Source organism: Bombina bombina, chromosome 2 (assembly GCF_027579735.1).
Source record: "Bombina bombina isolate aBomBom1 chromosome 2, aBomBom1.pri, whole genome shotgun sequence".
In the NCBI taxonomy this organism is placed as follows: Eukaryota; Metazoa; Chordata; class Amphibia; order Anura; family Bombinatoridae; genus Bombina; species Bombina bombina.
Window position 1 is genome coordinate 104,057,947 of NC_069500.1, and position 12,591 is coordinate 104,070,537.

Consider the following 12,591-nt stretch of genomic DNA (forward strand, 5'->3'; position numbering starts at 1 on the left):
CCTGACACATCCCACCCCTGATCCCTTCCTGACCTCTCTCAACTAGCTTGCTTCCCTCCCCCCACCCCCCAAAGGTAACCCCTATCTTATGTACTGACAGTTTTTTTTAATTAAATATCTTCTGCAGGGTAGTATTCCCCCTTATCTTTCAACCTCCCTAATCCCCCCCAACAGCTCTCTAACCCTCCCCCCTCTGTCTATTTGACACCATCTTTGGTAATGGCAGCTGTCTGCCAGTACCCAGTTTGCTGCAAATTAGGCTTTTTTTTATTAATTTAAAATCCCCATTTTTTTTGTAGTGTAGCTGCCCCCCTCAATACCTTACCACCCTCCCCCTCCCAGATCCCTTTATGGCAGCGGATATGGCACCCTCCCCCTCCCAGTGGCCCTCTCTGCATCGGTAACTCTGCAAACCTATCTCTGCAGTGCCCCACTTGTGGGGCATGCTGAAATAGCGCAATCACGCAATTGTGAGCGAGATTGCGGCAGAGAGAAGCCCAGGACTGCAGCGACGTACAGGGTAGGTCCCTGGTCTTTAAGGGCATAACTACCAGCATCGTACATTGTACAGCACTGGTCGTTAAGGGGTTAAAGGATTCCAAAACTTTCTTTTTTTTTGCATCAGATGACTATCAATATCATATCCTACACATTTATATATCTTCACATACCTATTTTTACTGTCCAACGAAGTTTCTGAACATTATAAAAACAAATTTTTATTTTCTGCCAAGATGTCATATCAGCCAACCCTCAAATATGGGCCGTGCACGATCCAACTAACTTTCCAATTATATTTAGAATTTGTGCATCTCATTAACTTGCGATTTCGTCACAATGCGCATGCGCATTTCTATCCGCCCAATGACTCCACATTTACCCATACAATGGTATGGGAATAACGCAAGCGCTTTGAACAAGAAAATCGATTACATAGGTTGTCCTGTTCTCACTGAATACGGCTTGTTAGCAATACAAGCTGTATACGGTTTCACTGCTCCTTATCTCTAAACCAGTTTTATTGCTGTTAAATTATATTTCTCTTGTTAAGTGTATCCAGTCCACGGATCATCCATTACTTGTGGGATATTCTCCTTCCCAACAGGAAGTTGCAAGAGGATCACCCACAGCAGAGCTGCTATATAGCTCCTCCCCTCACTGCCATACCCAGTCATTCTCTTGCAACTCTCAACAAAGATGGACGTAGTAAGAGGAGAGTGTTGTATTATAGTTAGTTTTTTAACTTCAATCAAAAGTTTGTTATTTTTAAATGGTACCGGAGTGTACTGTTTCATCTCAGGCAGCATTAGAAGAAGAATCTGCCTGTGATTTCTATGATCTTAGCAGAAGTAACTAAGATCCACTGCCGTTCTCACATATTCTGAGGAGTGAGGTAACTTCAGAGGGGGAATGACGTGCAGGTTTTCCTGCAATAAGGTATGTGCAGTTAACATATTTCTAGGGATGGAATTTGCTAGATAAATGCTGCTGATACCGGATTAATGTAAGTTAAGCCTTAAATGCAGTGATAGCGACTGGTATCAGGCTTATTAACAGAGATACATACTCTTATAAAAGTGTAATATAAAACGTTTGCTGGCATGTTAATCGTTTTTATATATATTTGGTGACAAAACTTATTGGGGCCTAGTTTTTTTCCACATGGCTGGCTTGATTTTTGCCTAGAAACAGTTTCCTGAGGCTTTCCACTGTTGTAATATGAGTGGGAGGGGCCTATTTTAGCGCTTTTCTGCGCAGCTAGAATTACAGACTGAGACACTCAGCTTCCTTCTGCATGATACAGGACATGTCTGAAGAGCTCAAAAGGCTTCAAAAGTCGTGTTTGAGGAGGGTAACAACCACAGTAGACTGTGGCAGTTGTTGTGACTGTGTTTAAAAAACGTTTTTGTCATTTATTATTCCATTTTTGGTATTAAGGGGTTAATCATCCATTTGCAAGTGGGTGCAATGCTCTGCTGACTTGTTACATACACTGTAAAAATTTTGTTAGTGTAACTGCCTTTTTTCACTGTTATTTCAAATTTTGTCAAAATTAGTTTCTCTTAAAGGCACAGTAACGTTTTTTATATTGCTTGTTAACTTGCTTTAAAGTGTTTTCCAAGGCCTAGATTTGGAGTTTGGCGGTAAAAGGGCTGTTAACGCTCTGCGGGCTTTTTTCTGGCCGCACCATAAATTTAACTCTGGTATCGAGAGTTAAAACAAATGCTGCGTTAGGCTCCAAAAAAGGAGCGTAGAGCATTTTTACCGCAAATGCAACTCTCGATACCAGAGTTGCTTACGGACGCGGCCGGCCTCAAAAACGTGCTTGTGCACGATTCTCCCATAGGAAACAATGGGGCTGTTTGAGCTGAAAAAAAACCTAACACCTGCAAAAAAGCAGCGTTCAGCTCCTAACGCAGCCCCATTGTTTCCTATGGGGAAACACTTCCTACGTCTGCACCTAACACTCTAACATGTACCCCGAGTCTAAACACCCCTAACCTTACACTTATTAACCCCTAATCTGCCGCCCCCGCTATCGCTGACCCCTGCATTACACTTTTAACCCCTAATCTGCCGCTCCGTAAACCGCCGCAACCTACGTTATCCCTATGTACCCCTAATCTGCTGCCCCTAACACCGCCGACCCCTATATTATATTTATTAACCCCTAACCTGCCCCCCACAACGTCGCCGCCAGCTACTTACAATAATTAACCCCTAATCTGCCGAGCGGACCTGAGCGCTACTATAATAAAGTTATTAACCCCTAATCCGCCTCACTAACCCTATCATAAATAGTATTAACCCCTAATCTGCCCTCCCTAACATCGCCGACACCTACCTTCAATTATTAACCCCTAATCTTCCGATCGGAGCTCACCGCTATTCTAATAAATGTATTAACCCCTAAAGCTAAGTCTAACCCTAACACTAACACCCCCCTAAGTTAAATATAATTTACATCTAACGAAATAAATTAACTCTTATTAAATAAATTATTCCTATTTAAAGCTAAATACTTACCTGTAAAATAAATCCTAATATAGCTACAATATAAATTATAATTATATTATAGCTATTTTAGGATTAATATTTATTTTACAGGCAACTTTGTATTTATTTTAACCAGGTACAATAGCTATTAAATAGTTAAGAACTATTTAATAGCTACCTAGTTAAAATAATAACAAATTTACCTGTAAAATAAATCCTAACCTAAGTTACAAATAAACCTAACACTACCCTATCAATAAAATAATTAAATAAACTACCTACAATTACCTACAATTAACCTAACACTACACTATCAATAAATTAATTAAACACAATTGCTACAAATAAATACAATTAAATAAACTAGCTAAAGTACAAAAAATAAAAAAGAACTAAGTTACAGAAAATAAAAAAATATTTACAAACATAAGAAAAATATTACAACAATTTTAAACTAATTACACCTACTCTAAGCCCCCTAATAAAATAACAAAGCCCCCCAAAATAAAAAATTCCCTACCCTATTCTAAATTAAAAAAGTTACAAGCTCTTTTACCTTACCAGCCCTGAACAGGGCCCTTTGCGGGGCATGCCCCAAGAAGTTCAGCTCTTTTGCCTGTAAAAAAAAACATACAATACCCCCCCCCCCCAACATTACAACCCACCACCCACATACCCCTAATCTAACCCAAACCCCCCTTAAATAAACCTAACACTAATCCCCTGAAGATCTTCCTACCTTGTCTTCACCATCCAGGTATCACCGATCCGTCCTGGCTCCAAGATCTTCATCCAACTCAAGCGGGGGTTGGCGATCCATAATCCGGTGCTGAAGAGGTCCAGAAGAGGCTCCAAAGTCTTCCTCCTATCCGGCAAGAAGAGGACATCCGGACCGGCAAACATCTTCTCCAAGCGACATCTTCGATCTTCTTCCATCCGGAGCGAAGCGGCTGATCTTGAAGACCTCCGGCGCGGATCCATCCTCTTCTTTCGACGTCCAACTGAAGAATGAAGGTTCCTTTAAGGGACGTCATCCAAGATGGCGTCCCTCGAATTCCGATTGGCTGATAGGATTCTATTAGCCAATCGGAATTAAGGTAGGAATTTTCTGATTGGCTGATGGAATCAGCCAATCAGAATCAAGTTCAATCCGATTGGCTGATCCAATTAGCCAATCAGATTGAGCTCGCATTCTATTGGCTGTTCCGATCAGCCAATAGAATGCGAGCTCAATCTGATTGGCTGATTGGATCGGCCAATCGGATTGAACTAGATTCTGATTGGCTGATTCCATCAGCCAATCAGAAAATTCCTACCTTAATTCCGATTGGCTAATAGAATCCTATCAGCCAATCGGAATTCGAGGGACGCCATCTTGGATGACGTCCCTTAAAGGAACCTTCATTCTTCAGTTGGACGTCGAAAGAAGAGGATGGATCCGCGCCGGAGGTCTTCAAGATCAGCCGCTTCGCTCCGGATGGAAGAAGATCGAAGATGCCGCTTGGAGAAGATGTTTGCCGGTCCGGATGTCCTCTTCTTGCCGGATAGGAGGAAGACTTTGGAGCCTCTTCTGGACCTCTTCAGCACCGGATTATGGATCGCCAACCCCCGCTTGAGTTGGATGAAGATCTTGGAGCCAGGACGGATCGGTGATACCTGGATGGTGAAGACAAGGTAGGAAGATCTTCAGGGGATTAGTGTTAGGTTTATTTAAGGGGAGTTTGGGTTAGATTAGGGGTATGTGGGTGGTGGGTTGTAATGTTGGGGGGGGGTATTGTATGTTTTTTTTTACAGGCAAAAGAGCTGATCTTCTTGGGGCATGCCCCGCAAAGGGCCCTGTTCAGGGCTGGTAAGGTAAAAGAGCTTGTGACTTTTTTAATTTAGAATAGGGTAGGGAATTTTTTATTTTGGGGGGCTTTGTTATTTTATTAGGGGGCTTAGAGTAGGTGTAATTAGTTTAAAATTGTTGTAATATTTTTCTTATGTTTGTAAATATTTTTTTATTTTCTGTAACTTAGTTCTTTTTTATTTTTTGTACTTTAGCTAGTTTATTTAATTGTATTTATTTGTAGCAATTGTGTTTAATTAATTTATTGATAGTGTAGTGTTAGGTTAATTGTAGGTAATTGTAGGTATTTTATTTAATTAATTTAATGATAGTATAGTGTTAGGTTTATTTGTAACTTAGGTTAGGATTTATTTTACAGGTAAATTTGTTATTATTTTAACTAGGTAGCTATTAAATAGTTCTTAACTATTTAATAGCTATTGTACCTGGTTAAAATAAATACAAAGTTGCCTGTAAAATAAATATTAATCCTTAAATAGCTATAATATAATTATAATTTATATTGTAGCTATATTAGGATTTATTTTACAGGTAAGTATTTAGCTTTAAATAGGATTAATTTATTTAATAAGAGTTAATTTATTTCGTTAGATGTAAATTATATTTAAGTTAGGGGGGTGTTAGTGTTAGGGTTAGACTTAGCTTTAGGGGTTAATACATTTATTAGAATAGCGGTGAGCTCCGATCGGAAGTTTAGGGGTTAATAATTGAAGGTAGGTGTCGGCGATGTTAGGGAGGGCAGATTAGGGGTTAATACTATTTATGATAGGGTTAGTGAGGCGGATTAGGGGTTAATAACTTTATTATAGTAGCGCTCAGGTCCGCTCGGCAGATTAGGGGTTAATAAGTGTAGGCAGGTGTCGGCGACGTTGAGGGGGGCAGATTAGGGGTTAATAAATATAATATAGGGGTCGGCGGTGTTAGGGGTAGCAGATTAGGGGTACATAGGGATAACGTAGGTGGCGGCGCTTTGCGGTCGGAAGATTAGGGGTTAATTATTTTAAGTAGCTGGCGGCGATGTTGTGGGGGGCAGATTAGGGGTTAATAAATATAATATAGGGGTCGGCGGGGTTAGGGGCAGCAGATTAGGGGTACATAAGTATAACGTAGGTGGCGGTCGGCAGATTAGGGGTTAAAAATTTTAATCGAGTGGCGGCGATGTGGGGGGAGCTCGGTTTAGAGGTACATAGGTAGTTTATGGGTGTTAGTGTACTTTAGGGTACAGTAGTTAAGAGCTTTATAAACCGGCGTTAGCCAGAAAGCTCTTAACTCCTGCTATTTTCAGGCGGCTGGAATTTTGTCGTTAGAGCTCTAACGCTCACTTCAGAAACGACTCTAAATACCGGCGTTAGAAAGATCCCATTGGAAAGATAGGCTACGCAAATGGCGTAGGGGGATCTGCGGTATGGAAAAGTTGCGGCTGTAAAGTGAGCGTTAGACCCTTTAATCACTGACTCCAAATACCAGCGGGCGGCCAAAACCAGCGTTAGGAGCCTCTAACGCTGGTTTTGACTGCTACCGCCGAACTCTAAATCTAGGCCCAAGCTTGCTAGTCTCATTGCTAGTCTGTACAAACATGTCTGAAACAGAGGATACTTGTTCATTATGTTTAAAAGCCATGGTGCAGCCCCATAGGAGAATGTGTACTAAATGTATTGATTTCACCTTAAACAGTAAAGATCAGTCTTTATCTATAAAAGAATTGTCACCAGAGGGGTCTGTTGAGGGGGAAGTTATGCCGACTAACTCCCCACGTGTCGGACCCTTCGCCTCCCGCTCAAGGGACGCACGCTAATATGGCGCCAAGTACATCAGGGACGCCCATAGCGATTACTTTGCAGGACATGGCTGCAATAATGAATAATACCCTGTCAGAGGTATTATCCAGATTGCCTGAATTGAGAGGCAAGTGCGATAGCTCTGGGGTTAGACGAGATACAGAGCGCGTAGATGCTGTAAGAGCCATGTCTGATACTGCGTCACAATATGCAGAACCTGAGGACGGAGAGCTTCAGTCTGTGGGTGACGTCTCTGAATCGGGGAGACCTGATTCAGAGATTTCTAATTTTACATTTAAGCTTGAGAACCTCCGTGTATTGCTTGGGGAGGTATTAGCTGCTCTGAATGACTGTGACACAATTGCAGTGCCAGAGAAATTGTGTAGGCTGGATAAATACTATGCAGTGCCGGTGAGTACTGATGTTTTTCCAATACCTAAAAGGCTTACAGAAATTATTAGTAAGGAGTGGGATAGGCCCGGTGTGCCCTTTTCCCCACCTCCTATATTTAGAAAAATGTTTCCAATAGATGCCACTACACGGGACTTATGGCAGACAGTCCCTAAGGTGGAGGGAGCAGTTTCTACTTTAGCAAAGCGTACCACTATCCCGGTTGAGGACAGTTGTGCTTTTTCAAATCCAATGGATAAAAAATTAGAGGGTTACCTTAAGAAAATGTTTATTCAACAAGGTTTTATTTTACAGCCCCTTGCATGCATTGCGCCTGTCACTGCTGCGGCGGCATTCTGGTTTGAGGCCCTGGAAGAGGCCATCCATACAGCTCCATTGACTGAAATTGTTGACAAGCTTAGAACGCTTAAGCTAGCTAACTCATTTGTTTCTGATGCCATTGTTCATTTGACTAAACTAACGGCTAAGAATTCCGGATTCGCCATCCAGGCGCGTAGGGCGCTATGGCTCAAATCCTGGTCAGCTGATGTGACTTCAAAGTCTAAATTACTCAACATTCCTTTCAAGGGGCAGACCTTATTCGGGCATGGTTTGAAAGAAATTATTGCTGACATTACTGGAAGTAAGGGTCATACCCTTCCTCAGGACAGGGCCAAATCAAAGGCCAAACAGTCTAATTTTCGTGCCTTTCGCAGGTGCAGCATCAACTTCCTCTGCTTCAAAACAAGAGGGAACTTTTGCTCAATCCAAGCAGGCCTGGAAACCTAACCAGTCCTGGAACAAGGGCAAGCAGGCCAGAAAGCCTGCTGCTGCCTCTAAGACAGCATGAAGGAGCGGCCCCCTATCCGACAACGGATCTAGTAGGGGCAGACTCTCTCTCTTCGCCCAGGCGTGGGCAAGAGATGTTCAAGATCCCTGGGCGTTGGAGATCATATCTCAGGGATATCTTCTGGACTTCAAAGCTTCTCCTCCACAAGGGAGATTTCACCTTTCAAGATTATCTGCAAACCAGATAAAGAAAGAGGCATTCCTAAGCTGCATACAAGATCTCCTTGTAATGGGAGTGATCCATCCAGTTCCGCGGACAGAACAAGGACAGGGGTTTTATTCAAATCTGTTTGTGGTTCCCAAAAAAGAGGGAACCTTCAGACCAATTTTGGATTTAAAGATCCTAAACAAATTCCTCAGAGTTCCATCATTCAAGATGGAAACTATTCGAACCATTTTACCCATGATCCAAGAGGGTCAGTACATGACCACAGTGGACTTAAAGGATGCCTACCTTCACATTCCGATTCACAAGAATCATCATCAGTTCCTGAGGTTTGCCTTTCTAGACAGGCATTACCAATTTGTAGCTCTTCCATTCGGGTTGGCTACAGCCCCAATCATTTTTACAAAGGTTCTGGGCTCACTTCTGGCGGTCCTAAGACCGCGAGGCATAGCGGTGGCTCCTTACCTGGACGACATCCTGATACAGGCGTCAAGCTTTCAAATTGCCAAATCTCATACAGAGATAGTTCTGGCATTCCTGAGGTCGCATGGGTGGAAAGTGAACGAAGAAAAGAGTTCTCTATCTCCTCTCACAAGGGTTTCCTTCCTAAAACTTCTAAATGCTTGCCGTGTTCTTCACTCCATTCCCCGCCCCACGGTGGCTCAGTGCATGGAAGTAATCGGCTTAATGGTAGCGGCGATGGACATACTACCATTCGCGCGCCTGCATCTCAGACCGCTGCAATTATGCATGCTCTGTCAGTGGAATGGGGATTACACAGATTTGTCCCCTCTACTAAATCTGGACCAGGAAACCAGAGATTCTCTTCTCTGGTGGTTATCTCGGGCCCATCTGTCCAAGGGTATGACCTTTCGCAGACCAGATTGGACAATTGTAACAACAGATGCCAGCCTTCTAGGTTGGGGTGCAGTCTGGAACTCCCTGAAGGCTCAGGGTTCATGGACTCAGGAGGAGAAACTCCTCCCAATAAATATTCTGGAGTTAAGAGCAATATTCAATGCTCTTCTGGCTTGGCCTCAGCTAGCAACACTGAGGTTCATCAGATTTCAGTCGGACAACATCACAACTGTGGCTTACATCAACCATCAAGGGGGAACCAGGAGTTCCCTAGCGATGTCAGAAGTCTCCAAGATAATTCGCTGGGCAGAGACTCACTCTTGCCACCTGTCAGCGATCCATATCCCAGGTGTAGAGAACTGGGAGGCGGATTTTCTAAGTCGTCAGACTTTTCATCCAGGGGAGTGGGAACTCCATCCGGAGGTGTTTGCTCAATTGGTTCTCCGTTGGGGCAAACCAGAATTGGATCTCATGGCGTCTCGCCAGAACGCCAAGCTTCCTTGTTACGGATCCAGGTCCAGGGACCCAGAAGCGGCACTGATAGATGCTCTAGCAACGCCTTGGTTCTTCAACCTGGCTTATGTGTTTCCACCGTTTCCTCTGCTCCCTTGTCTGATTGCCAAAATCAAACAGGAAAGAGCATTGGTGATATTGATAGCGCCTGCGTGGCCACGCAGGACCTGGTATGCAGACCTAGTGGACATGTCATCCTTTCCACCATGGACTCTGCCTCTGAGACAAGACGTTCTAATACAAGGTCCTTTCAATCATCCGAATCTACTTTCTCTGAGACTGACTGCATGGAGATTGAACGCTTGATCCTATCAAAGCGTGGCTTCTCCGAGTCAGTAATTGATACCTTAATACAGGCACGAAAGCCTGTCACCAGGAAAATTTACCACAAGATATGGCGTAAATATCTTCATTGGTGTGAATCCAAGAATTACTCATGGAGTAGGGTTAGGATTCCTAGGATATTGTCCTTCCTCCAAGAGGGTTTGGACAAAGGATTATCAGCTAGTTCTTTAAAGGGACAGATTTCTGCTCTGTCTATTCTTTTACACAAGCGTCTGGCAGAAGTTCCAAACGTTCAGGCATTTTGTCAGGCTTTAGTTAGAATTAAGCCTGTGTTTAAACCTGTTGTTCCTCCATGGAGCTTAAACTTGGTTCTTAAAGTTCTTCAAGGGTTTCCGTTTGAACCCCTTCATTCTATTGATATCAAACTTCTTTCATGGAAAGTTCTTTTTCTGATGGCTATTTCCTCGGCTCGAAGAGTCTCGGAGTTATCTGCCTTACATTGTGATTCTCCTTATCTGATCTTTCATTCAGATAAAGTTGTTCTGCGTACAAAACCTGGGTTTTTACCTAAGGTGTTTTCTAACAAGAATATCTATCAAGAGATTGTTGTTCCATCATTATGTCCTAATCCTTCTTCAAAGAAGGAACGTCTTTTGCATAATCTAGACGTAGTCCGTGCCTTGAAGTTTTACTTACAGGCTACTAAAGATTTTCGCCAAACATCTAACCTGTTTGTTGTTTACTCTGGACAGAGGAGAGGTCAGAAGGCCTCGGCAACCTCTCTTTCTTTTTGGCTTCGGAGTATAATCCGTTTAGCCTATGAGACTGCTGGACAGCAGCCTCCTGAAAGGATTACAGCTCATTCTACTAGAGCTGTGGCTTCCACCTGGGCCTTTAAAAATGAGGCCTCTGTTGAACAGATTTGCAAGGCTGCAACTTGGTCTTCGCTTCATACTTTTTCCAAATTTTCCAAATTTGATACTTTTGCTTCTTCGGAGGCTGTTTTTGGGAGAAAGGTTCTACAGGCAGTGGTTCCTTCCGTTTAAGTTCCTGCCTTGTCCCTCCCATCATCCGTGTACTTTAGCTTTGGTATTGGTATCCCACAAGTAATGGATGATCCGTGGACTGGATACACTTAACAAGAGAAAACATAATTTATGCTTACCTGATAAATTTATTTCTCTTGTAGTGTATCCAGTCCAGGGCCCGCCCTGTCCTTTTCAGGCAGGTCTAAATTTTAATTAAACTACAGTCACCACTGCACCCTATGGTTTATCCTTTCTCGGCTTGTTTCGGTCGAATGACTGGATATGGCAGTGAGGGGAGGAGCTATATAGCAGCTCTGCTGTGGGTGATCCTCTTGCAACTTCCTGTTGGGAAGGAGAATATCCCACAAGTAATGGATGATCCGTGGACTGGATACACTACAAGAGAAATAAATTTATCAGGTAAGCATAAATTATGTTTTTTACAGCTTTACAGCTATGCTGCATCAATTTCAAGTGCTTTAACATTTGTCCCTTAAAGTGAATGCTCACACTCTGGCATTAATGTTAGTTTTGCTGTCTAATTTTTACATTTGGGAATCTGGCATTAAAGGCTGTAAAATCACTTTTTTTTTTAGCTAATTGTAGATACATATACAGTAAAGCATTTTAATTGGCCTGTTTACCTTTTAGATATTGATCAGACAGAGAAAATAATATCTCCACGAGAGGCAACATCAGTTTCAAATGTAAACTCATTGCAAAAGGTAAGTAGGTTGGTTTGAGGGCAAATGTGCATAGCTTAATTGTATTTACATATTTATTTTCCAGAATACATTGGCTTATTTATAATCACTTTTCTTTTTTGAGAAGTAAATAAACACAATGAACTTGGGCCTATATCCCCTACAATTCTGCTCACGTAAATCTAAACATAATATACAGAGCCCCATTTAATAGAAATCCCAGAGATCTGTTTTTTACCTGGAAAGTGATGCAGCAAATATGTAAAAATCTGACTGGAAAATATTGCTTGAACATCTCTATATTAAAAAGGAAGATAATTTACATCAAAATGGATCGAGCTTGTCAGATTAAGTGCTGTGTGAGTAGTTATTGAGCAATTTCCATCTGCATTGCAGTTTCCGCTCGGGGCCAGCAGCGCTCTGCAGGTCCTGAGTGGTCTTTCTTCTTGTGTTTAGCCCCTTTTTTGGGTGTTAAACACATAGGGCTCCATGTACAAAGTGAATGCTGCTACAGAGCACAAATGACAGCTGCTCCTTACCTTCTCCACCACCTCTGAGTTGGTGGTTAGTTCAGGGTGATTGATAGGCCCTGCTCGTGCGTAGTTGGTCCCCGGGCTAGAGGCAAATGCACTAACAGCAGAGAATGTACAGTTTCTGCAGCCCCTCGCTACAAAGCCAGGCATACAGGTTCCCAAGTCAGGAACCTTGTCTGCCCTGTGCTGAGGGCCCATAGCATTAAAGGGTCACAAGTAGGGATTTGCATTCAGCAGTTTTCTGAGGTCTCGAATGAGGAAGATGGTGGCCACTAGCAGGATTCGGCTATTTTTGGAATCAGATTTCTTCTTCTGAAAGTACAACACAATAAGATCTGTTCAAATCCAGATCATAGGGCCCCGATGATCTAAAGGTCTCTGGGCTGGCGAGATTATTAAAGTATACTCGCCAGTACTTCTATTTCCCAGGTGGAATAATCTAAAGGCACTTTTTTACCCTGAAAACAGGGTGTCTCGCTAAGGGGCGTATACTGCATTTTCGTATGGGAGGGAGATGCATACATTACAAAGTGCACAATAAAATTGGTATTTTAAAAATCATCCAAAATGAATAATTGAAGCATTCACACAGAAATATGCATCATAAATTCTAACAAAATTCTTCACCAAATATTGTATTT

The 12,591-nt window shown here is 42.5% G+C and overlaps 1 protein-coding gene across 1 annotated transcript in view; it reads left to right on the plus strand.

Moving 5' to 3' along the window:
* SPEF2 (sperm flagellar 2) overlaps positions 1-12,591 on the plus strand; it is a 439,169-nt gene that overhangs the window by 189,879 nt on the left and 236,699 nt on the right. The window contains exon 14 of the mRNA XM_053699669.1: positions 11,365-11,438. Within this exon, the coding sequence (XP_053555644.1) occupies positions 11,365-11,438 (74 nt within the window). The remainder of the gene's footprint in view (positions 1-11,364; positions 11,439-12,591) is intronic.